At 43.0% G+C, this 27273-nt stretch overlaps 1 protein-coding gene across 3 annotated transcripts; it reads right to left on the bottom strand.

The window, feature by feature from the left end:
- Window positions 1-1186: 1186 nt before the first annotated feature.
- Window positions 1187-27273, bottom strand: PARVG (parvin gamma). 3 transcript variants are annotated; one of them, XM_054812628.1, is made up of 13 exons: window positions 27103-27273; window positions 22025-22125; window positions 21451-21515; window positions 18324-18426; window positions 17117-17257; window positions 16580-16695; window positions 13891-13946; window positions 12968-12990; window positions 10956-11017; window positions 10773-10841; window positions 9501-9602; window positions 6308-6380; window positions 1187-3925 (listed from the first exon to the last, which is right to left on the bottom strand). In XM_054812628.1, the coding sequence occupies exons 2-13, from the start codon at window positions 22101-22103 to the stop codon at window positions 3846-3848; spliced, it is 969 nt and encodes a 322-aa protein (XP_054668603.1). In that variant the 5' UTR covers window positions 22104-22125; window positions 27103-27273; the 3' UTR covers window positions 1187-3845. The 3 variants fall into 3 exon arrangements, with proteins under 3 accessions (XP_054668603.1, XP_054668586.1, XP_054668595.1); XM_054812611.1 differs by having other exon boundaries at window positions 2617-3501; XM_054812620.1 differs by having other exon boundaries at window positions 2617-3501; window positions 10956-11014.

Raw genomic sequence — 27273 nt, 5'->3', positions numbered from 1 at the left:
TTAGCATCCTGAGACACAGACTGCCCTAGCATGTGAAAGTGATGATTGAATGTGATGGCTGATATTTGGTTTTATTTCAAATGAAATGCTTTCCCACTGGGAAAATTGGGCTTTAGATTTAAAAAAATAGGGGAGGGAGAGTTGAGTGTGGAAAAGATGAAAAAAAGATGGAAAAAGAACATATTTGCGCTATACCATAAGTATTTCAAGTCCATATATTTCAACTTTCCATTTACCATCATGGGCACAACTCCACAGTCAGGGTCCATTTCCCAAAAGAAACTAAACCACCCAAGTGCCATGGAGCACCCGCTCCCTACAGCACGAGAATGAGCCCGGTGCTGGCAGCAGCTCTCTGTAGGAGATAAAGCCTGATGGGCACCTGCAATACGGGTGAGGGAGACAGCATGAAGCACCTGAACTGCAATTCCCCAGCATTTCATGACAGCAAGATTTTAGGATCTAAATTTAGATAGTTTTCATCCAAGCAGCCAACTACTGTTCTTCAGATAAAATTCATCCATTTTTTACTAAGCTCCTCCCTTCTCCCCTAACACTTAACCTGTTATTTCATATTATTTTATTGGCTTCCTGTCTAGGAATGTGATATTCATTAAGTACAGCCTGAGAAAGGACGTCAGTGAGTGGCTGGAGCAGTATGGCTTAGAGGGCTCCAGTTGTAATGGAACAACATGGGAGGAAAAAGGCTTAGACATCTGGAGGTGCCAAGGGGGGGGGCGGGGAATTAAGGGCAAAGGTGCCCTGATGCACTTTGTTCAAATCAAATCTCATCTTTGAGACAAGGATAACAACGGAAGCTCCTGTAGGGCTTTTCTCTGGCTCAGAAGTTCTTGGACCATTTACTGGTTATTTAAAAGACACACAGACTGCATGTTCTTCCTCGGAAACAGAGTATGACACAGTCAATCAGTGACTCCACCGGAAAACTGAGCAGTCATCACAGTTAAACTTGCATACCTAGCACAATAAAAAATACCCAACATCTTAGTAGTCCACCATGGTTTTCCATCACAAACAGCTTATTACACCTAGGATTTAAACATGAAAATTGTAAACTTAATTATGTGTCAATGAACAGGCTTACATAGAGAGAGCTTAGTTTATTCAAAATTTCGTAGTTAATTTGCCAGCTTAAACAGTAAGCAGCTTTGTTTCTCACTAACTTATAAGAGAAAAGGGAAACAGGTTATCTTGACGTAAGGCAAAAGTAACATCTGAGAACAATAATATGTATTTCTTTTTTCCCCGAGTTTCATATTGTTGGAATATTCTTTTTAGCTGTCACTTTATATTTACTATGAAAACTATGCCAAGTCTGTGACTACATCTCAAATGTAAATAGTGCGCTTGTATATTCTACATCAGTTTATGGAGTGGGTGCCTGTATGATGGATTAGTAAAATGCTGTAGCATGTTTTAGAAATCAAACACAGGCTCTTTATCAAAGCATTCAGAGACATCAAACATGTTATAAATTGGCTCACAGCATAAAAAACAGATTAAAACATTCATTTTTGGTCTCGCTATATTTTTGATTCAAGCACATTAGCCGTCATTTTTTTTTCCCCTGTATGTTTTCAGAAGAATGACTTGTTCATAACAGGCTTAGGCAAGCTGGTGTTTGGAAGGGAATATGACCCTTTCTTTTATTAAATATCAAGAACCAGACTTTCCCTGGCAGGAATCTGCAGAAGTACAAGCACCGGATTTACTTATGCCGCAGAAGCAGACCACAAAACTCAGAACATGCAGAGAAAAATCCAACTGTTTCCCTGAGCAGTAATAACCATCTTAACCAGGGCAGCACCAGCTAATCCCTCCACCACTGACTTTTTCATAGCCTCTGGGTTATGCCTAAGGTCACGCGCTGCAAACAACTTCCGGTGACCAGCACTGAGGAAGACGTTCAGGTTGGCTTCCTTGGTGGAAAAGGCCACACTGCCACCGAATCACCACCAAACGCCCTCCTGGCCCCTCGCCCCTGCTCTCCACAAGCCACATCCTGGTTTTATCTGCTCAGTCATTATTTATTCTACAATCCACTTGCCATCTTACAGCAACAGCGGCAGGGACCTGTGAAGCAAGAACAAACGTCTCACGTCTGCCGGTCAATTGTTTGAAGACCATTAAGGAATAAAGCAAGATACCTATGGAGACTTGCAGATGAAGAAACAAGTATTTCTGACTTAAATCATTCGAAACAGCACACACAACTAACATTTGCTAGGGAAGCAAGCTGATCTTCTTGTAGCTCATTGGCACCACGCATTGGATTTTTCTCTGTAAAAACATAACAGGGCAATTCTTGGTGCAAAAAGGATTAGGCTCAGGGCAGTTTGCAGAACTCTTTCGTCCAGCAGCTGTGCAGTATTACCGTTTTCGAAGGCAGGACTCAAAGAGTTATCAGCATTGCAATCTAAGGATCTTTCTTAGGCTGTGTGATCCACAAGTAGACACAACAAATTCTCATCTGTAAATGTCAGCACTCGCACTAGGCGAGCTTTGGTTTCCCCTCAACACACAGATGGAGGATCAGACCAGAGATCAAATGTCAGAGTCACTGATGACAGGAAATTAAATCAGTTTAGATGGAAGCCAAAATAATATCAAAACATTTTTTATTTTTTTTAATTAGATCTCAAGCTTTATGCAACACAAACATGACATAATTTTAAGGTCAAGAGAGTAGATGGAGGTTTTGAAGGAATTCTGATTTAAGACCCCCAAGAAAGTCCGAGGGTGACAGCTAACAAATTGCAGCTAGCCTCGCTGCATCCAGAGGGAGCTGATGGGATCCTTGGGGACGATCGCCAGACAAGTTCAGCTAAGAAGAGTCTCAGAGGAGTTTGAAAGTCCCCACAGCACGAGTACGCTGTAAGTAGCAAAACCTGAGAGCTTCACTACTCCTGTCCACGATGGCCTCTACTGCCACCGGCTGCGGAGGACGCCGGCATCGATCCACCTCTTACCAGAGAGAAAGCGCGGTCGTGTTAGTCACTCCTATAACCTGCTTGACACAGGAATCAATATTCCCGCTAGTCACACGTGACGTTAGGGCCGCAACAGGCTGGAGCTGGCCACAGTTTGGCATTAGCTTAGCAAGGAAATGAGGGCATCTTTCCACAGCTGTGCAGGAGATCCCTGTTACTGCACAGTCCCACGTCGGCACGTTATTCTGGGTCCCTTTTCTGTATTCAAACAGGCAAATGACGAAACTTTTATCAAACACTTGATAAGTTCAGATTTCATTTCTGCTACCTGTTCATTTGGTGTCCAATCCATATCTTCTTGTCTGACAACAGCTGACCACCTGTCTAAAGAAGGTTTTGAACTTGAGCTTCAAGTGCGTCTGCAGTCTTCCCAGAGATGCCGTGGTGGGTCTTTCACCTCTCTACTTTCCAGAGTGAATCAGAAGCAGGGAAGCGGGGAGTATGCAATAATAGCTTCCAAATTCATCTCCAGAAGCAAAGAATCCAGAGTCTAGAATAAACACACATTGCACTTTGCAGCGTTAGGGGAGCTAGAGAGAACAAGAGACAGGGTCTGGAGCAAGAGCTACAGCCACAGAATTACACAGTACACTGACCCTGGACACACGCATACTTCCAGTTACTCAGGCTGTAGACGTGAAACCTTGCATGAATACGTACTTGCATATACAACGTTAATACTGCAAGTGTCAAACACAAATGCACACACATAAACAGTGGCGAACAGAGCCAGGAATTCACAAATCAGACCATGACATGCTAGGGAAAAAAAAAAAAAAAAAAAAAAAAAACAGAAAAAAAGGGGAAAAAAGCCCAAGCTCTTGGCCTTGCTCTTCATGTTTCTTTGGTCTTGTATTTGGAATACAAGCAATAGAGAATCCGCATTGTACTCTTCATATCTCCGTTCACAATATCTGTGGATACACAAAGCAGAAGCAACAAAACCAGATGGGAAGTATTAGCAGTTCCTGGGACAGAAATAGACTGCAACTGCCAAAGCCAATCTTCCACATTTCCGCAATTATAACGCGAACTTAGACAATCTACTTGTTACAAGAAGCAAAACGGTAACTACAGAGCTAGCAATTTGTTTATTTATTTCATGAACTTAGGCAAAGGGACCTTCACTGCACTATCTTGCTGGAAGACAGGATAAATAATGCATAGTAAGAAATAATCATTCACTAGCAGAGAACAGAGTAGACAATTTAACAGGACTTTACAGCTTTAGGTTTTTTTATGATTCTTCTATGGCAGGAATCATTGTTGGGAATTACCTGACACTTTATTTTTCAGTTGTAATGTTTTAATGTTTCCATCATGTTTTTCTGCTGTTGGCTGTTTTTTCTTTGGTTGGGTTTTGTTTTTTTTTAATTTTAGTTCTCAGCTTCCGTGTTCTTGGCTAAACAAACTCCTCTTGTATTTAATAATTGCAATGGAAGGGAGTAACTGATTTAGAGGGTTTACCGTTCTTCTTACAGTGCTGTAAATCACCGGGAGAAAGACTAAAAATGAAACAGTAGTAAATGAGATCCTTGAACAATCTGAATAGTGTGGCTGTAATAAGTACCCCTAAATGATATTAAATTCAATCACTAGCTGCGGATTTTCCCAGTGAAGCTAAAGGACTTGCAGATGTTGGCACCAGTATATCTTACACTGATCCACTCTGTATTTGAGGCAGTGCAGAACAGCCAGAGGGAAGGAAAGAAAGCAAGGGTTTAACTCCTTTCAGACAAAAGCTGGATCTCAGCATGGAGACCTGAGCTCACGCAGATTGCCCAAAGTTAACATAAATAGCTTTCCAAACACCTAGCTCTATGCAATATGGCAAAAAGCTTACAATTCGTGTATGCCAGTCATGCAAACTGCCAACATCACCAAAGCAGTAGTGGGGGGGGGAAAACAAACCACAAAACCCAAAAGAAAAACCAAAGTCAGTCCTAAATTCTGTCCTTCCCTCTCCATGATGCCATGGGCTATGTACTAAACACACGCACCCACTTGCTTATGAATAAGTAATAGACAAAGAGAAAATACTTTCTATTTTTAATAAAGATTTGATTTCCTTATTCAACAACAAGCTCTTGAGCTTGATGGAGGAATGATGGGATGAGGTTACCTGACCTGCAAGAGGTCAGGCTAAGCAGCCACAGCACCATCCGTTAAGGTAGCCACATCCCTCATGCCACCAGGAGCTGGTCAAAAATGTCTCTGTGGAGTATTTTTTTAATTGGAAAATTGGACTCATCCAAAGGAAATTGGGGCATTTTTGGTGATGGGTAAGAGAGAGGAACATGCATGTACATTGACTCAGCAATGAAAGCATTCACTTGGATGTTGGAGATCAAGGTTCAGCTCCCAGGTCTGAACTAGTGTCCTGCTTTTTGGCTGGGATAGAGTTAATTTTCACAAGAAGCTGGGAAGGGACACAGCCAGGGCAGCTGACCCAAACTGACCAAAGGGATATTCCATACCATATGATGTCATGCTCAGTATCTAAGGGGGGAGCTGGCCGGGGAGAGGGAATTGCTACCTGGGGGGACCGGCTGGGCATTGGGTTCCAGGGGCGAGCAAATTTCATCGTGTACCCCCCCACTTTGTATATTCTAAGTACCGTAGTTGCTGTTTTCCTCTCCCTTTGCTGTCCCAGTAACCTGTCCTTAGCCCAACCCACGAGTTTTATCTTTTTCTTCTGATTCTGCCCCCCATCCCAGCGAGGGACGGGGTGGGCGAAGTGGGCAAACGGCTGCGTGGTGCTCGGCTGCCGGCTGGGGTTAAACCACTACAACTAGGCAGAATATCAACTGAAAACGTATGAATTTCACTTTCAGGAGATTGACCCAGCAGCTCTTCTGGGTTTGAATAGAGCGATCGTCAGTGTTTCTGATTTTCAAGACATATTGTGCAAGGTGTCCTCTCACATGAAACAAGCTTGTTTTTAATGCACTAAAACTTTTTACGAGATAGGAAAATAGCTTGCTTTCTAGCTCAGCTGCTGTAATTTCCCTAGGAGCTGCCACTGGTTTAAATCTTTAACAAATATTGACTTATTAAACAGTTTAAGTTTAGTGTAAAGTTACTAAACTTATAACAATCCAACATTTTTAGTGTAGAAATAAAGATTGTTCAAGACAATTCTCAGCTTTATTATTATTCGTTCTGAATGAGGGCAGCCATATAATGAAATGCGTCAGTGTCACACTGCAGAACCTACTTTCTTCAATCACCCTAACTTTTGCTAAGCCAAGATATTAACAATTCTAGTCCGGACGAGTTTGCATGTCATGACTCACCTTCAGAGTTCACAGAAAAATTCAGAAGACCACCATCTGTCAGCAAGTCCAATGCAAGGTTAACGTTGTGCAGCTGTTGGTATGAGAGAGAGAGAGATCAATATAACAGAAAATATTTTCCACCCAACGGTGCAGTGGCTGGGAGGCTTTAAAATGTATTTCTCTACTAGCTGAAGTAAGATACTGATTCATAAATATGTACTCATATTCATCTCCTTAGTTTCAATGGAGGGCTCTTCAGAATTTCTACCAATTATCATATAAAATTGGATGTAAAATCCATCTCCAACAAAACGTATCCCATGAGGTGGGCAGAAGAATCTATTTATTTAAAAATAGACCTTACATGCGAAAGCCTTGTGTTAATGGATATTTCCATGGGGAAAACAGTCTAGATTCATGACTGCATCTAATAGATGCATGGAATTTATTTCTATTTCTTCAACAATGTGCATATGCTTACCGCATTCGGAAAAAACGAAAACTACATAAGGAAAAAATTCTCTATATTTCACTCAGAATTATGAAGATAGGAAATCTTGCGATCAGCTATATTTGTGAGCTAGAAGTTTATGCTTTTATATATTAAGAAGTCTATACACAATAACAGGAGTGATGATATCCTTAATATTACTTATGAGAAATTAAGTGCACGTCTATGAATGAAGGCTGGGGTTGGGTTTTTTCTGTTTTTTTCCTCATTTGTTTTTCTTTCCCTTCCCCACATAAAAGCAGAATCGCATACATATGCAGCAGTCATGAATGATTTTTTTAAAGTAATATAAAATCCCATTAGTAGCTTCTTACAGCTTAAGGGCAGTTGTTTACTTGGCTGGTAATTAGCAAGCTCCCTTCCTCTAATGAAGCAACAAGTCCTGAACGAACTTCAAATTGTCTCCTCGTACATTCCTTAGGCTACCCAGCAATTTATCCTTCGGGAGGCACATCATAACTGCTGCCGTGCCGTTCCCTCTTATCTTCTGACAATAAGCACAGGGGTCCCCCACACACAAGCCACGCAAAAACTGTGTGCTCTGAAGTGAAGCAATGGATTTATGTTTTACCTGATTTACAAGTAATTGAGACTGACAGTTTGGATTCAGGCTTGTTTTCTTCCTCTGATAGCCAGCAGACTGGAGAGCTTAACCTCATACAGATCTACACAATTTTCTGATCGGAATGAATAAATCAAATGTTTCCATAATGAACCAGCACAGGTAATTCCCTCTCTGTAATGCTTATGAGATTTGCAAGGAACAATAACAGGCAGATTTCAAGCTAAATCTTCAGACAAAAATACTGATAATTACCAAAGAAAGGCAATCTAGAAAAATAAGTTGTTTCATCCAGCTGCGCTTCCAGACTCAAAAGAGCTGGACAATTCTCTCGGATTTACAACCGGACAGAGGTCAGGATGTTTGGGACATTTCAGCTCTGGTCCTGTTCTGGCAGAAGTACCGAGTTCACAGTTTTAATAAACACAAGGGCCCTCCATCTTCTTCATCTCCTGACTGCACAAGCTCACACCTAATTTCAGCCTGACCTATTTCATTATTATGTTCTTTGCCTCAGAATACATACTTTTCTGTACACATAAGCACCCAGAGCTGGACTTTCTTTACAGTTACTCGTAAACCTCATTTTTTTGGTAATAAAACCCCAGAAAACCAACAACAAACCTACCCATGTGCAGCGTTGCCTTCTTGCACTTGTAAGTGGGTCACCTCCCGAATTTCTGCTCCTGCTTTCCTCACCCCTCCTGTCCCTCTAACATGGGCTCCTGCCCTCTCTATTTCTTGGTTCTATTTCCTCCTCACTATCACTGCTTCCATCCCAATTTCCCCTCCTTGCGATTCATGAGGTGCACGTAGCAGCTTTGAATCACAAACTTTCACCTTAAATGAAAGTTGATGTGCTGCACCGATCATAACGGTGTGTGTGGTTGTCACCATTTTTATAACACAAATGACATGTTTTAAATCTCAGCAAAGGTTACATTTTCATACTTTACTGTACCAATTAACGTCTAAAATGACAGGGAGTTAGAAAGCACAGGGGAATTGAAAGACTTATTGTATGTACAAATGACAGTTGAACTATGGCCGCTCAATATTTTTAGTTATATTGTCATCCCACTTTTCATCTTCTAATGAACATCAGAGGAAAAACAAATGGTAAATACCACTTCGGCAAACTGTTCAACAATAAGTCCAGTACTTGGAAGTAACTTTGCTAAAATGAAATTACTAGGATGTAGAGAATTGTACCGAACCAGTACCCAACCCTATCATATTCTTCTCTGAGGCCAGTGACTGCCACAGGCAGGGTAAGAACTAGAAAGTCTGAGCTCTGATTTGTACCTAAAATGTAGGGGCATCTCATTTCTTGAAAGAGATCTGTGAGGCTTGAATAGGGCTGATCCAAAAAGAAAAAGGTTATCTATGAAATTTTAAATAATAATAATTAAAAAATTCATTGATTTCCTCTGAATAAAAAATTCAAAATATTTCAATGTCCTAGATCTGTGGAGGAGGCATTTACACCGGCAGCCCAGCACGCACTACCTTCTGGCTGATGCCACCTTTTTTCTTTTAAAGCACTGATGAAATCTGCCTGGTAGAGCTTGAAAAAGGAGCCAAGCAAGTCTGGCTGGGTAGGTTACAGCTCCCTGCCTCGGGGGAGGAAAAGACGTAAATTCTCAAGAGCTTCCTAAGCACAGAGGGGGCCTTCAAAATGTTCTGGTCATGTCTTGATTAAGGTATATTTTTAGGACAGCATAAGGAAACCAGTTCTGCTATGCAAGAGGTGTCATCCACCTAAAAATGTTTTTTGCAGGACAGACTTGTAGGAGATAGCATACCAATTCCTCGCCACACAGACCCTCTGTATTTCATGGGAAGGCTTCAGAAGCACGTATCTGCCAAATAAATGCAAGTAACGATAGCTTGCCTCCCATGAGATAACAACTCATTTTGAAGGAGACACCAACCTGTTCCAAGGTGTTTTAACAGCACCGGGTGCGTGCGTTTGTACCGTCCCAAACCACCGTCCTGCAAACACTGTGCATGCATATGACTTCATACGCGGCAGCAGTCGTTGAAGCACGAGGCAGAGCTCTTCACTGACATACGGAAGCATTAAATACGCAAGATGTCTGAAGCCTCAAGCTCTAAGTAATTACATAACAACCTACCATCTCCGTGGTGCTGGCTGGAGTCAGGAAGAAATCCCTTAAATTCAGAAAGTAACCCTCCAGTTGTCCAATTAACAGAAGTAAGATAACTCCATCTGCCAACTGGATGAAGAAAGATCTCAATATTATTTATTACGTTGGCTTTTAGTAAATTACTCCAATAAATGCCATTCTAGCGATAAAGGAATTTAAAGGGTACTCTGGCAAGCAGACAACCTAATGACTCAGCTCCCTCAACCTCTTCTACAGTCAATTTTGTATTTAGTTACATAAGGCTCCCAAGTTCATATTAGTAAAAATATGACCTTGTAAAAGGATAGCCATTAAAACAAACTATTCCAGATGCGAAGAGACTGCAGACAACCACAAGCGACAAACACGTAACTATAAATAAAAGAAAATTGTGCCTAGTGCCTGAGATTTATGGCAAAACACTTGCAAAACTTCCTTTCTCACAATTTCCCACCAGGAAAACCCAAAAGAGCACCGGAGCACGGCTCCGCTTTTCATCCGCATGGCATAAATCATGGGGACCGCCACCACACCGAGCTTTTGAATGCCTGGAGCAAAGCAAGAGCCGTGGGGTGGATTTCTCCAGCAGTTATTTGCGCGCGCGTCTGCAAGAAAGAAAAAGCCACGAGGGACGTCGCCGAGCTCATTTCGCTCCCCGGAGAGGCGCAGGGAGATGCTGCTGCTCCCCAGCTCCGCACGAGCCGCCGTCCTCCTTCCCCGGCGGCGGCGGCAGCGGCGGAGGGCAGCAGAGGTGGGCTGTGCCGCTCTGCACTGGCGGGCAGGGAGGTGACGCCAAGGTGCCTAACGAGCTCTCCTCTTGCCATCTCATGGCCTCCAAAGAACCTCGAAGTTCAGGGGATGGGATTTTGAAACGTAATGAAAATCAGGCCTTCCTACCGTGAAGCAAATCCAGCATTAAAAAAATCACTAAGCACCAGCAATCAGCTTGGCTTTTCGGTTTGTCGGAACACCTTTATTTCCATCCCGACGGAGAGCATTCAGAGGAAGCGGGCAGACTCTGAAAATTATTCCTTGTAGCATTACAAGGGCAACATTCAACACAAAGCTATATTTTTTTCATTACTTATTAGCTTCCGAAACTTCAGAGACTGAAGCCTGATATCTTAACCTGAAGCTGGAAATAATTGTTATTTTGCCAAGTTTCAAATTACTACAAGAAAAAGGAGGAATCCTAATGGTGAGAGGAAACACTCAAATGGCTGACAAAACACGGTTAACATGCAGCTTAGAGCCGGCTACCTGAGATTCGATGTCTGTCACTTTTACTCCTAATTTTCCAACATGCCGGTTGACGAATTGCAAAAATACCTAAAGAAAACAGAAGGGGAGGAGAGGGTGGAAGAAAAGATAACTTTTTTTCATTGAAGTCATGAATTATGGTTTACCTTACAAATTTTGAGGTATATTAAAAAAGTAAATTACCTTTTTTACAGCATCCAGTTTATCTGGAGCACGGCTAAATAATTCATCAAAGGCATCATCTTCTGTATCAAAACAACATTAATTGGTATTATTTGGAATAACTGCCAGATCAGAGGTTTAAAGTGGCTCCAGAAGGAGAAAGGTGTTCATGCCTTATAAGCCAAAGAGGAAAAGTTGTAGGGAGACGGGGGAAAATCCTGCTTTTGTATTTATCAGAGAACAAGGTGACAGGCTTCCCTTCAGCTTGACTACATCAGGGAAAACAATTTACTTCATTCAGCTCCGCAATTTTCACCTGCAGAGGTTCTCAAGATTTGTACTGCCACCAGCCTGAGCAATGGCAAAGTTTCGCATCTCTGCAATTTATGTCTTTTCAGTTCTGTTCTTTTAACCCTGAACCTCTGGGATAAAATATTGTAAGCGGAGAAGAGCAGCTATAAACTTTACCGCTCTCCCCCAACAGAAACATCAGTTACATCAAATTTGCAGAGAAGCAGCCTTCTTCCTTCAAAAAAACCACAAACTAGGTATTGGGTCTGGAGGCGCTGCCCTTCCTCTGAACGTTCACAGCCCCCAAAACCGACCAGTGCTGCTGCCCAGTTTAAAGGCAGGCACCGAGCCGGTGCCGGCAGCGCTGCACCACAGAACTCGCACGAGTTTAAAGATTCCCAAGGGAACGAGATTCACCGAAGTCCCTGTGAAGGTCCACCTTCACCTTCATTTTCTGCCCAGGTTTAGCGAGAGCAGGATACGTCTCCTCACGGTAACCCGGCCACAAGGCTGCTCTGGTTCAAGCATGAGCAAAGCCTTTGAAACACCCTTAAAAATCAAGGGTGCTCTGGCAGCATAACTAAACGGAGAACCAGTTCCTATGGTGCAGGAAAGCAAAGGCAGCTATGCCTAAGGAAGATTCCTCCCAAAAGCCAGCAACAGAGAAGTCTCCGCTGCGAAAGGATTTCCTCGGATTTCTCCGTTCTCCCTGTTAGGGGGTTGCTGCAGGAGCAATGTCAGGGAACACGTGAATCCATCAAACAAATCACTGAGCAAGTCTGAAACCTGCAACCGTCTCGCAAACGAGAGAGCCCTCTTCTGGAGCCACGCTTTGGGATTTCTCTCTTTGTTAAGGAAGCTGTGTCAAAAATAGAGCATTTTGAAGAGTGAATTGCAGATTTCTCATCCCAGCAAAATCAGCCCACTGAAAGAAACACCTAATTACAGGGTTGGGTTTTTTCCTTCACAATTTCAGCCCACACTAGAGACCACTCAGTGGAATAACTGATAAATATGTATTAAATGATATAGTTTGCACCTCTGCAAAGGATGAAAATGCTAACATAAAGGGCACAGCAGAGAATTAAAACGGTTGCCTTGATTCCCTGGGGAAGCAACATGCTCCTTTGCAGCAAGGAAGAGCAGCTCATGCTGAAGATTGAGCAGCGCCCAGACTTTCCGCGGGCTCTGCGCACATGGACATTTTTCACCTCAAATGTCTCACAGCCCTCAAAAGCCCTAAGGGTAAAAACTCTGGAGACGTCAGTTTTACTGAGCTGCCATCCATAATTGAGCACCAGTAGATTTCAAAATCTCATTTGCGAACTGTGGAAAGCAAAACTACATTGAAACTGGTACCAACAAGAAGCACAATTCTCAAGCCATTATGCTCATAAATAGTTCCAACAGTGAATGAGGTCAATGTGTAAATCCAAGAAATACTTTGCCCCAAGCCAGGTCTTCTCTGTTGGGTCATCAACCCACTGTTTCATTTCTTGTCTCACCTCCCATCTGTTGCCCATAGGCCACGGGCAAAGTGACCATCCAATTTCCAAACTATATTGTGTTGATATGAACACATATTAACAGAAGACATTTGGAGAAAACCACGACAAATCCATGAATCTCCATTAACTCTAGTGGGAGCATACCGATTTTATCATGAGGTAAAAATGGATCAGAATGTGGTGTATAATAGCACATAATAGCAAAACATTGAACTTGGAAATGCCAGTACTTACTTGACTGTGCTTCTAAATTCTCTCTAAAGGTGCAATAAAAAGCAAGAATTAGAAAAAGCATTCAGCAGAACTAATCTTATTCATAAACAAAGCTTATCTGGGCCATCAGCTATCTTGTAAAGCAGGAGATACAGTACAAAGCACCATTAACTTTATGTCAGAGTAACTTTCCAACAGACATTTTTAAGTATGCCGTATATCTGTATAGGCTCTTGGAAGTATATGAGATTTTAACTGGCCCACAGACCAATAAACATTTATTTTATAAGCACAATCCTTAATATCCTCTTCCAATAAGCTGCTCATGATATTAAAGTTTGAAGATGTTCTAGCATATAAAAGATGATAGGAAAATCTGTTTCTAGTTCTTGGAATGATGTCCATGTTTTCTCAGTATATAAATGGTGTCCTACTACTTAACTCATTCAATGATGACAGTACCTCACAAACTCAGCAAGCTCAAACCTTTCTTTCACAGTAAAATAAGAAAAGAACTGCCTCCTTTCTCTTTATTTAATGAAACAATAGCAATAAAGTAAAAGTAGATTTAAACGACTGTGGCTTTAGGAAATTTCCACTTTAGTCTGGAACAGGTAAATTTACAGTACTCGATTTTTATTATTATATTTGTTATTATATTCCATGGCAATGGCAAACATTAAGCCTCAGAAGTAGCCATGCACATTATTTTAGAGAAGTTTATATAAAGAGTAAAGAAGGGTATTATACCATAATACTGAATCTGAAGAAGGAAAAAAAAAAAAAAAGGAAAGAAATCAGAGAAACAGTTTGCATGCATATGCATGCCTGGGTTTACGCTTTTTGCCATCATCATGATCCCAGCTATTTTTTCTAAGGGGGAAAACACCCACAATATTTCCTTTCTGATTGACAGTGTAAAAACCAGATATATCCCCTCTTACTTGTTTTCTGTAATATATTCCACCACATTTGCTGTCTTTAATCCTCTGGAGGTGTTCTGTTGAAAAGACAATAAATATTTTTGGTTATGTTACACAAAAAAAAATCCATAAGCATTAATGAGGCTGTCATGTCCCATTTGCTGCCTTAAATGATTACCAGAGGGCATTTATTCAAGAAGTCCAGTACAATTAGCACAGGCACTTTGAGAGGTTGCTGCTTCCTTCTGCTCTCTTCACTCTTTCAACCAGAAGTTACCTACTTCTCCACCAGAGCAAGCCAAAGAAGAAGCACGTGGTCCCTCAGCTGGTAACGTTCAGAGGCTGGCATGTTCTTCTGGAGACTTGATGAATGCATCAAGCTGCTCTGCGTGTGCAATGATTTCCTTGCACACCTCTCTGCATTACAGACTCTTCAGTTTTACAGCACTGGAGGTGGTCACCTCTGACTTATAATAACCTCACGCCATGGCCTGCCACCCATCGATGACTCACCCCTGCAGAGGACCTAGGTTTGGTGGGTTGCTTCGATTTAGGTTGGCAATTCTTACTATTTCTGAAGTCACCTGGGATGTTTGCTTCTGTCCTTGTATCTTTGTTCCTTAGTACTCCACAAAACATCAAAAAAACAGTGCTTCAACCCAACTGACAGCCTGAAGAGACAGGAGAGGATGGGCATGCCTGCTGCTTTATGCAGGCACCTGGCAAACATCTCTTATCACAGAAAATTCTTTGGTGTTTGCTGCTCTCCTCTTTTAGGCAGTGAGAAACACCCTCCGTTTACATGCTGAGTCAACTCCTTTGGGTCAACTCATCGCTGAAGAGGAGCACATCCAGCCCCACCGGGTCAAGGGCAGGTCCTTCCTGCAGGTACGTGTTGCAGAAAGGCCAGGCCTTCTCTGGTCTCCTTTGGGCTTCCTCAACATTTCCCCCTTCCTGCCCTCGACCCCTCTTCTGAGCTGTGCCTTCGTGGCCTTTCCTCACTTTTGACCTAATGATTACCATTCCCATCAGGGGCACTGCTTTCTCCCGCGGGGAACCGGCTCACTACCACAACCCCGTTGCCTCCATTGCCGCTCCTCTCTCTCTCGGGGTTAACAGCCTTTCCAATCCTGCGGATCACAGACAATCCCCCCCAATTTCCGTGCAGCTGAGGCACTCGCAGCCCCAGAAGGCACTCGATGGAGGGCTGCTTTCCTCAGAATCTGGGTTGTCACTGGTCAGACCCACACGAGAGGAGCGTGGGCAGCAATGCAACAATTTGGACTCCCATTAGATACCAGAGAGACCACTCCTCTGCTGAAGGGCTCAGCTGGGATGGGGCCACAACAGCTACCTTTGCAGAACCAAGCCCCAGAAGAAGCTGTCCCTCCAGGATGCTTTTAAACCTCCTCCTAAAGTGACACACGTAGCTCAAGGGCATGCTTCGTTCCAGTTATGATCCTCCAAAGAGGGAAGAGCGCTAGGTCATGCCATACAGACCCTGCGCTGGGCTTCCAGCACCACTGAATTGCAAACCCTCTGTTAAAACTGTAACACAATGGTGCTAATATTCGCAATTATATCTCAAATTGTGGGACATTTGATGTTCTCCTGAAGTCCCGGAGTTGACTTTAAGAAACAAAATAGAGGAAGAAAGCGTGTAGATCTCAGCTTGTAGAGAAAAATACCAAAATGCGACCACAATGGAAGGGGAATGAAAACTCGCTTCCCCTAAAGAAAGAAAACCTCAGCATTAAACCGGTGTAGGCTTCTATTTTAAAACACTTAGAGACAGTAACAGCAGAATTTCTAATTTTTCTTCTTTACAGAGATCAACAATTATTTTCAGTTTGGATCATTCCTTTTTTTGATCACGGAGAAAAAACCAGCATAGTGTTTCTACCCTTTTAAAGAAACAGCATCTGAACTGGTAACAAAATAACAGTCTAGTCCAGCAAACTCAGAAATTACAAGGCACAGTTCACAGAAAATACAAGTTATCTCTTCCACAGCTTGTGTTGGTTGTGGCTGGGATAGAGTTAATTTTCTTCACAGTAGTTAGTTTGGGGCTATGGTTTGGATTTGTGCTGAAAACAATGTTGATAATACAGAGATGTTTTTATTATAATATAGAGATGTTTTCATCATTGCTGAGCAGTGCTTACACAGAGTTGAGGCCTTTTCTGCTCCTCACCCCACCCCACCAGCGAGGAGGCTGGGGGTGCACAAGGAGTTGGGAGGGGACACAGCCGGGACAGCTGACCCCAACTGACCAAAGGGATGTCCCATACCATATGATGTCATGCTCAGCATATAAAGCTGGGGGAAGAAGAAGGAAGGGGGGGAACATTCAGAGTGATGGTGTTTGTCTTCCCAAGCAACCGATGGAGCCCTGCTTTCCTGGAGATGGCTGAACACCTGCCTGCCCATGGGAGGAGGTGAATGAATTCCTTGTCTTGCTTTGCTTGCATGCGTGGCTTTTGCTTTACCTATTAAACTGTCTTTATCTCAACCCACGAGTTTTCTCACTTTTCCAATTCTCTTCCCCATCCCACCGGGAGGCAGTGACCAAGCAGCTGCGCGGGGCTTAGTTGCCAGCTGGGGTTAAACCACGACACAGCTGCACACAAACATCTCCCTAATTCTAAGCAAATTAGTCTTGTGAAAGGTCTCTGGGATCTACTGTAACAAATACTGAAACTATAATTACCTCAATGATGATTGTTTCCACTTGAACATTTGGAGGCATGGCCAGCTTGGGTTCAAAGTGCTTTGCTATTGCAACCAGAAGATGCAGTGTGCTCAGCAAGTCCTTTGTCAAGATAGCTATTCCATGTAAAGAAAGAAAACAACGTTTAGTGTGCAAAACAAGTAAACCTCATTCTAATATCATAAATTCTCCCTGTGCAGAGGATCCCAAAGTCATGGAGGGCCATAACACAGGTGGGGCATCGGAGTGGGGTTTATATAGTACCATAGTTCAGTAATACCACACCTTAAAAGTCCTTTTTGTGAGACATACACATGGACACTGAGGGTTGTGAAGTGGTGCACAAGCAACACACTTAGAGGGCGCAGCTTGCATGACCCAGTCAGGATCAGATATTCCTGTCTCACTTCTGATTCAACTAGTAGTTGAAAACAGGTTGTTTAATTACTGTTCTAGCACCCCTTCGCCTCATAGCAGCCTTATAGCAAAGGAAGCCCCATGATGGATAATTTTCTCCAATTTCATTTCTGCACCTACATTCCACACTCCATTTCAGCTGACTTTCTTCCAGTTGCAAACACTTAGCCACAGCTTCCAGAATCACAGTGAGTTTCTGTCGCTGTTTTTTTTCTGTTAATGCGATCTTGTCAACATCCAGCTTGAGAGATCCTAGGTTTTCTTTGACAGAGAGCACATAGGAAAGGAGAAGGATGTATTTTAACACCACCACAGAGAAAAAAAAAAACCAACAAAAAAACCAAAAAAACCCAAAAAACCCAAAATACATCAGAAACATAAAATGACAGCAAAGCACACAAAGTCTAGTTTTAAATGATCGACACCACTTAACAGCTTCCACAGACCCACATCCCACAGCTGTATGCCTTGTTAAACTCCTGCGCTCTCTGAAAGCCTCAGTAAAATCAGTGAAGCTCTGCAAAAGGGAGAAGACTCAAGTAATTCCTTGCAGAATCATCCCCCAACCCCAGCACTCCACATTCCTCCTTTTCCTAGTGGAAGCTACAGGAATCCGATGAGTGAAGCTTTCCTGTAGATAGTGTATGAAGGCAACATCAACTCATATGTATAGAAGAAAGCCCAGCTCATTGCTCAGGCAAGTAAACTATGAAAATAAGCCAATCCTGTTCACGCTGCTGCCCTCAGTCTTGGTGAAAAGATGTGATGTGAAAGACATCCCCAAAGAGAGTGAAAGGGAAAAGAAAAATGAAGTAGAGACAAGAGAGATGGAGAAATAGAAATAGACCAAGAGGCTGTTCCAAGAGGTCACATCTTTATACAAACACCCTGTAGTGTAGAAAGCCTCTTAGATTTTCATCAGTTCCAGCTCAGTGCTTTAGACCTAGAACTTTTTTTTTTTTTTTTAAAGCAGGAAAACAAATTATAGTGCTGATTCCATCCAATGTTTCTGGTAGCATCTCAAGTCACCTCTGTGCTTATGAAGCCCTCCTTCCCTTCAGAGGTACTGTAATTTCACACTTCAAATTTAACCTTTTTATTATGTTAACTAGCAGGTAAAAATACTTTCTTAGAAGAAAAATAATTCTATAAAAACGACAGCAGATCATCAGGCACTTGTTCAGAATTGTAGTTATCACAGATGGTCCACAGTGCAGTGCTTTCTCTGTTAGCGAGATCATTGCCATTGTGATTTGTGAGGTTTATTCTCTGATCTGGAAGTTCCTCCATGATGTGTTTTCGAGCTAAACTCAAAGCAGCAGCTTACCCAAAAGATGATGAAGTACCAGCCCATCATACAGATCTTCTTCCAGGCTTTTAACTACTATGTGTTCCTCTTTCAGAGTTGTGTTTATCCAGTCGATCAATAACTGCGGAGGAAAACAAAGCAGCTGGCAATTATATTCTTGTTGTTTAGACAGTATAGCACTCAGTGCCATGTTGCATTTCACCTTTCTCTTTAGTCCCTTATCTCACATCTTTGGTTTGCTTTCAGCCTCCACTTCCTTTGCGCATTTTGGTTGTTTTCTAAAGGGAAGTTAAGCATCAGTTAGTTCTTCCTAATTTTCAAGTGAGAAAGACGCCTCACAAGTTACTTTCCTATGAATTTTGTAGAAATAGTTATACAGGTGAAGAGACAGACCCTACTCCCACTTCCACCAGGGAAAAGGCTGCAGAGTATGCTTCCCAACCCCTGCCTTCATTAGACAGCACAGAATTCACACAAATTCAACCATCAGACAAAAGTCTGTAAAAAAAGAGTCTTCACTCATCCTGCTGTTTGTTTCTAGTCATCCATGTTACTAGCACTCCTCCCTTTCCGCTCCTATTTTTGTTTTCTTCTTCTTTCTGCAATTTGGTATGAATTTGTCTCAAAATACCTTTTTTTTTGGGGGGGGGGGGGGGAAGGAGGGGGAAGCATGTTGTTTATTTCACTTTCTTACACGGCAGTCTTCTCATCGCCCTTTCCAATATCCTTCCTGCCTTTGCAAGGGGAAGTTGCTCAGGAAGCCAAGGGCTGGCTGCAACGGGAAAGGAACCACCTTCCCAGTTACATCCCTTGGCCCCACAGCCCCTTCCTTAAGCACTGTGCTCCTACAGAGAGGACCAAAGGAGCTCCTCGGCGCTTCTCCAAGGACGTGTTTTACCCACCTATGTTGATAGAAAGGGAAGATGACCTGCTGAAGCAGAAGTGAAAAGAAGTAGCCCCGGCTGGCTGCTACCAAGAACCTCTCGAAAGAGGGATGGGTATCGCTTTTATTGCTACAAGTGAGTGTCTGGAGTTTGTGGTGTGGATAATATCCTTCTCATTCACTGTAAACAGAGGAGAAAATTCATAGCAGATACCTGTAAGTTAGCCAATATTAACAAAAATGTAAAAAGCAGTTTGAAATATCTCTGTGTGTATATATATATCTGAGATGCTTGAAACCACACCAGAAACAAAAATGCCTGACCCCAGCACTTGCCTGAACCAAGAAGCTGTCAAAGTGTTTGCAATACACTTCTTCAGCTAAGAAGTAACAAGAATTTTCTAGTGCTCCTCAACTAATGCTTGCAGGTTGAGACCTGGCGAAGCTTTAGATGCGCGAGGGACAGAGCGGTAGCCCAAATGTAACTGTACCCCCAGCTGGAATTCAGGAAAGCAGAAAGTACTGCTGACTACGCATCTACGAGATTCCTCGTTTGGTATCTGAGCTGTACACGGCCACGGGCACAGCCTGCAGCTCACACAGCTCTGCTTGCGGTCCAGTTGTTGGGGCCCCGCTCAGCTGCGGAGCAGGGTGTCGCATCTAAAAATGGATAAATAGGGAAAGGAGAAAAGGAATACTTGAAGTTTGCTACTGGCTTCCAAATGTAACCATCTTCTATCTCACACGCAGTTCGATATTTATAGTAACTACAGTGAGCCATTTCACAGCCCCTGGCTCCCCAAAGCCACCTCAAAACGAAAACGCAGTGGAACAGTCTTTCTCCCAAGCGAGTTTCTTTGCTTCCCTTATTCTTCCCTTGCAGATACCTCCCTGTCCCCACCTCCACCCCAATCGCTCCTCTAGAGGAGCCATCAACTCCTTTGATCAAGGCGGCAATCAGTGGCACTGATGGGCACCCGGAGGATTACCTCCCTTGGGACCCAATTTCCACCTCATCATCATCCAAAGGAAAGAAATTAGACAGTGAAGAACAGTTTCGGGAGTCTCTGACAGGAAACGGATTAAGCACTAAAGCTCACAGAAATCTTCCTAAACTGAGGAAAGCTCTTCATTTTTGGCAGTCTGGAAAGAACAAATTCAGTATCCCTGTAGACAACGTAATTGCATTTTGCAGCACCGCCTTTCAGATTTTCTCTTTTGTATAAAAACATTGTGAAAGCTTGACACAAAAATTAAATCTTTTTGATCAAACGTGCATGAAGGTTTAAGAAAACATAATACAGAAACACGCATATTTATGGATTTATGAATGCCATATAGTACTCACATCAGCACATAGCCTAAGCTGGTTTTTATAATATTTATAACAATTTTAGTATCTCCATAATGCAAGAAGTGCTGGTCTCAAAAAAGACACGCCACTTTTCTTCCAGGAAATTTCAGAGTGCTAGCCTTCCCTGGGACTGCACCATTAGAGAAACACGGTGATTGAATGCACAGGGGAGATTTTCAAAATTACTTGGAAATAAAGTACTTTCCCGTGAAATAGGATTCATCATTCACAGGTACCTCAAGCAGACAATGTACCATGCAACAACTTGAAAGCTTTTCTCCCGAATTCTTGGTGACTTGCATACCCTTCATCCCTTCTCCCTCTGCTCTGTGCTATCCTCCTCAGGCTGCATCGCAGCCCGGCCAGCTGCCACGGGAGGTAGTAGCCAAGACAGAAGGCCGTTGTAAATCAGCCCAGCAACTGGTTACCATGGGATCAGGGCAGCAAACTCGCACGTATTTGAACATCCTTCTTTAGTCACAGAAAATGCTGACGTGGGTTTGCTTTCAGTCATGGTCCACTGTTCCAGGTGGACTCTCATTGCTATTACACTATCATTCCAATGAAGTAGCAGCTGGGTACTTCTAGTGTGGCTCATCCGCATGTCCCAAGTTAGGAGAGGTATCACATAAGAAGAAACTCTGTTTTTAAATCTACACTCCACTTTACACACAGCAGTGACCACTCCGGGGTGATGCAGGCATTTGGAGCTGGGTCCTGTATGGCCCCAGGCACCCTGGCGCTGCGCTTAAGCAAAAGCTCTGGTTTACTTGTGTGCAGCCCAAGTGCCAAAAGCAGAGCTCGTCCCCGTCCGTAGAGAGTTGGGTAATTTACAGGGCTGAGCATTAACACAACAGATTAAAAGAACTTGAGGTGAGGGTTAAACAGGATAGTAAAAGAAATGGTACCAGTTTTAATTCTTCCAATTTGGGGTTGTTGCTTGAGGTCGGTTTTATGAGTCTCCTCTTCTCACCTGTGAAAGGAAGCAAACAAGATCCATTACAATTATCAGATGTGACTAACGCAAGTTTGCTGTAAAATCTGTTATCGGTTTAATATTACCAAATAGCACTAATTGCCATATGGAGAAACACTGTCATTTTTTATTTTAACTGGCTCCTTATGAACAAGAAGATAGTATATGGGACTACTAAAACTGCTATTGGAAATTATGCTTCAATGTAATTCAAATCAGTAAGATCTGAGATGGACAATCCTGGAAAGAGGAAAACAAACTTGGTCAGATCCTTATGTGTGAAATTTAAATTTCAGTTAAAGAACCAGCTAGAATTTATGTTGCTTCTTCACGATCTGCCTCTAGAGAGTCAGCAGCCAAATCACACACACAGAGCTTACTCACTGCTGATAAAACCATGGGACCACTGCTGAAAAATATACGATTCATTTGTACTGCACATTTTCTGTTTGGTTCTTCAGGTCATTCTTTGGACCTTTTTCTGTCCTGGTTCATAAGGTACACACCTTGAGCGATGACATTCTCAGCTAGGAGTTGATTAAGTGCAGCAGGCTGCGTAAACACATTTAAAAAGTCTGGATCCATTGTCTTTCTCACTCCTGGTAAACTGGTAAAAAATATGGGGGGAAAAGGAACATAAGTAAAGGCATGTAAGTTCAAAATTAGTGCTAAGAAGAAAAACAAACAAACTGAAGGGTTTTTCCCAGTTACTATTTCATGAGTGGTGCATTGCTTTTAAAAAGAAATCTGAAAATTTATTTAAATGTGTGTAAAGAAAAAGAAGATAAAAAGAACTTTCCTATTTTCTGTTAATCATCGAAATGTAGGAAAAGAGCCCTGAAGTACTAAAACTTGCCTTAATTCCATCTAACTCTGTTTCATCTGAATTAAATTAGTAAAATCCTATTTTAATTGGAATTAAAAGTTTCTAGGTATCAATGCATATCTGCTATAAAAAGGACCAATAATTAAGATGTATTAAATCAAAAATATAGTAGTTAAATTACTGAGACAAGCTTATAAATATGAGCAGTTTCCTTTATTAGACCAGCTGGTATAGCTGTGGGGAAACAATGACATGTTTCTGGGTAGACAATGCCATCTTCATGTTAGATTAAGTTGCATGGTTTCTCAAAGATTTTTTTTATTTTAAACACAGATTGGAGAATGACTTTTCTTCCCAACCAAGATGTCCTCAAATGAAAGCAACAGGACAATACACAATACAGTGGTGAAAATACTGTGTCAACAAACGCAAAACTATGGGCGAGGTTTTCCAAAACAGCTAGGAGTCGTGTTGGAGGGCAGCAGAAGTCAGAGAAAGGAATGGAGCTGTCGGAGCTGGGTGGAGAGGCTGCATAGCCATCTATACATGCTCTCTTACCAAACGCTCAGCTGAAATTCATCTCTATCACCAGCAACTATCAACGAATAAGAGGCTGGCAATGATATCTCCCGCTCTTCTAGCAACCATGACTCAAACCAGCATGCAAGCGGAGATGAGTCTCATATTCAGCTGGCTGTCGACCAACACCCCCAGGTCCTTTTCCACTGGGCACCTTTCCAGCCGCTCTTCCCCAAGCCTGTAGCGTTGCATGGGGTTGTTGTGACCCAAGTGCAGGACCTGGCATTTGGCCTTGTTGAACCTCATACAACTGTCCTCGGCCCATCGATCCAGCCTGTCCAGATCCCTCTGTAGAGCCTTCCTGCCCTCAAGGAGATCAACACTCCTGCCCAGCTTGGTGTCATCTGCAAACTGACTGAGGGTGCACTCAATCCCCTCGGCCAGATGATTGATAAAGATGTTAAAGAGAACTGGCCCCAGTACTGAGCCCCGGGGAACACCACTTGTGATGGGCCACCAACTGGATTGAACTCCATTCACCACAACTCTTTGGGCCCGGCCATCCAGCCATACAAGAAGTAAGATGGCTTTTTATTAAACCAATTGTATGTTGATTTAAGTGCAAGAAATCAGACTTGTATACTGGAACTGTACAAAGAAATCATTGTCTGCAGAGGTGAAGGAACTACAGAGGAATCATGGCTCTCAGCCCTGGACAATCATGGCAGTGTATGGTTTGTGTCACAGCAGCATCTGTACTAGCATGAGTAAGAGACCTCATCTTTCCCAACAGTCCTACAATCTATGAAAACCAGAGCAGAGGAGACAGCAGTATGATGACCAGGAAGATCTTTTACACTCCTCTGAATCATCAAATCCCAGCTGCTGCTGGAGGCAGGATACCCGGCGGGATGGACTGCTGCTCTGCTCTCTAACTGGGAGCGCTACCTGTTTGTGGATGGGAAACACTCTCCCTTCTCTCTGAAGTTCAGTGCTGCAAGGCCACTGTAGGAGAGGGGAGGCTGACTCTTTTTGCTCCTTTTTAACAGAAAGCGAGATGCCCCATGTTAGAGGTTCACACAGGAGAGGACTCCTACTGTCTAGCTGAGATGCCCGTATGAGGAGCCCTGTCTCACAAGGCTCCCTACATAACGAGCGGACGCGGCACCTTTAAAGAGCAATCCAGAGCATTGAAATGAGGGTCTAGCCCTGGCTCGCATTTTTCAATTACCACCTCCATTCTGTTACCAAAGAGACAGCCTCAGCTGCTACCGCAGGTGCCCAAAGGGAGATGCTACGATGACCCAGCCCTACAACCACAGCGGAGCAGGGCAGTCTCTGCCAATGCTGTTGCACATTGCCCACGGAAGATCTCCACAGTGACGTGTCTCTTCTTGATAGCTTTATATGCCAAACAGCACGGTGCTGCTCTGCAGGCTCTCTCTCAACATATTTAGTAAAGGCTGCAGTCAAATTGCATTACAAACATGTATTTTAACACAGATTTTGCCAAGCCAAGAATATTGGTAGAAAATAGTGATCGGGTGCTTTTGCACATCAATGTGGTAAAACAAATTAGGTACAAAATTCCCAGCAAGCCACTAGGGGAAAGGGTCACGAGAGAATTAAGTTTCACTATGGTGGCTGCAAAACTGAATGCTGTCTCTAAAAAGGTTCTTGGTAAAATAAGACAGGAGAAATTGAGTCATTTAGTGCCTGAGGAACAACTGAACTATCTGAGATAAGACTGCCCAGGTGAAATTAACTGAGAGAGAAGAGTTAATTAATACAGAGCAACCTAAGGACAACTTACTTTTCAATTAGGTTTCTGACAGCTGTTATGCCTTGGAAGTCCTGCTGGTAAGTCTTCTGTAATCATCTGTGTAAACCACAACTTACACTAACTCAGCTTTGCTGCAATACTCAACTTGTGTCTCTCTTACTTCCTTTGACTATTTGCACATCAAAGTGATGCGTGCTGCCTGCTGCATCCGTGGTCTCTGTTTGGCCAAGGAACCCAAACATCAAAAGCCACTCTTTAAAATTTGGATGCCTGTAAGAAAAGGCCTGAAATTAAGAATTTGCAATAGCGTAAGTTAATACCCTCTTAAGGCCTCAGTCCTGTGTGTCCTACTCAGTCAGAGTGTTAAAATTGCTGTACTGGGTAAGACTAGCTTGCTTAGTGTGCAGTCCCTTACAGCACCCAAAAGCAGAAGCTTATGGGGGGGGGGGGGGAAAACCAACCAACATAAACAGAGAAAGCATATAGGGATACTTCCCTAAAACACTTCAACAGCCTGCAGCTCAGCCTGCCTAAATCAAAACTGGGGTCTTGGTGTCAAGGTGTCAACACGTTTACTTCCCACGGACTTCCCGTTCACCCTGGAATACGTGTATCTCCCACCGTTCAGCAGCGAGGAGCTGAAGAGCGCGGCTTTACTTCGCGTGAAGCACCACCTCCCGTTGCTTCCCTGACCTGCCACCTGCCAGCTGCCCCTGCAGCTCCCCACCACGTCCAGCACCAGGGAGACCGATTCTCATTCTCCACATCACTGTGATACCACTCTGTGTTACTACTGTGTTACCGTCCTACACCCTCAGCAGTCGTCTCTTTCTGAAACTGAGGAAGCACAGCCTACATCTTAGTCATCCTTCACGGGGAAAACTCTACGTAGTACCTTTGATCATCCTGGTCGCCCTTTTCTGAACTCTATCACAGCCTTTTTGAAGCGCTGGGAACCAGACCTGCCCAGATTTAGAGACGTGCATGGTGGTGGTCTCCATTCCTCTCCTCCTCATCCCTAACAGTGCTTGCTTTTTTGATCACCACTGAGCGCTGAGCTGACACTTTAACGGAACTATCTATTATATCCCCAAGATCTTATTCCTAAATAGCAACACACCACTCAGAGCCCATCATTTATCTGTAGAGCTAGTATTGTTTTTTCTCCCCATGTGTTTCACCTCACATTTATCGACATTGATTTCCCACAGCCCTTTCAGAGCCTGAGAACTGCAGTTCCTTAGCATTTAACAGGACTCATTGCTTATTACTAATAATTAGCATTTGTGAGCAGTCCTTCATGTGGCAAGCTGCATTTCTGTGAGGCTCGGTCCTAGACAGCAGCCTTTCAAAGAGTAACATACTGCAGAAACAACATAAAATGGAACACGACAGGGTTGGGACACCTAGTTGGTGTCAGCTATTTAGTGAGAAATAAGAAGGGATGGAAAGACTTGGGTCTTGCACGCAAGCTTCCATGTTTGCTGCAACCAGCCTCTGCAGCCCATTGTTCAAATTTGCTATTCAGAGCTGTGACTGACATGCTGTTTTTTCCAGCCTCCATCCTCCTGCACACGTTATTTATCAGTACTTGGAGAAGAGATCGTTGTAGGAGACAACTGCTTGAACACTGATTGTAGAGGCATTTCACGATGACACTTTTAAATAAAACTGAGGTTTAATTATTGACTGTTCAAATGAAATGGCATCATTTGGTCCTTCATTCTCTGAGAACGTCACAGAGGTACAGGCTTGTCTGTTTCAAAGTCAGGAGGTGTTTTATTTCTCCTGTGCCACCTGCTGAGGCAGCCGATGAGTGAATTTTTCTTAGGGCACGAGCTAAACTATCGCACCACGTTGCAATGCCACAACTACTGATAAAACAACTAATTCTCTAGTTGGGTCAGATCAGCTCACTTTTCCTCCATGAGACTTCACACATCCTGGCTCCCAGATATCCGTGATATACAATATAAAGCATTAATGAGCGTTAATAAGCGGTCTCTGGCATATAAACTAGCTGTAGAATACACACAAGGCACTTACCGATGTTACCAAATTGTTTCAACTGTTTTATTTCCTGTATGAAAAGACAAAAGCCCTACTCCGCATTAGCTCAAACACATTTCCTAGGGACAGTTGTCTAAATAGACCACACAACGGAGGGAACAAAAACCAAGTGGGAATATTAATGTTAATAGTAAAATTTCTGCTTTCAGAAAATCAGAATTAAAAAATAAATAAGGTAAAAAAAAGAGAGAATATGCATTGTGTGCCCAGTTTAAAACTTACTTTTACTTCCTTGTTTAGTACCAGACCTTTCAAGAGCGATTTTTGCTCGTTATCATCAGAAAAGATGTCATCGTAGCAGGAACAATCCATGCGGACACAGGGAGTCTTACAGTTAAAATAAATAAATAAATAAACTGCCCGAAAGAGTCTTTTCCCAAACTTACTATTCTGTCCTTTAGTAATTCTGCAGAAGCTCTTCCAAGACGTCAGAGCAGGCGTGATGAAGTTTACGGGGCGAGGGGACTGACCCGCAGGCTGGGAGCGCCCTGCGCCGAAGCTGCAGCCTCCCATGTGGGGCAGCGCGAGGCACGCAGAGCGCGCAAGGGGGAAGTTGC

The sequence above is a fragment of the Grus americana genome, chromosome 1 (genome assembly GCF_028858705.1).
Source record: "Grus americana isolate bGruAme1 chromosome 1, bGruAme1.mat, whole genome shotgun sequence".
Classification (NCBI taxonomy): Eukaryota; Metazoa; Chordata; class Aves; order Gruiformes; family Gruidae; genus Grus; species Grus americana.
This window is presented reverse-complemented; position numbering and strand designations above follow the sequence as displayed.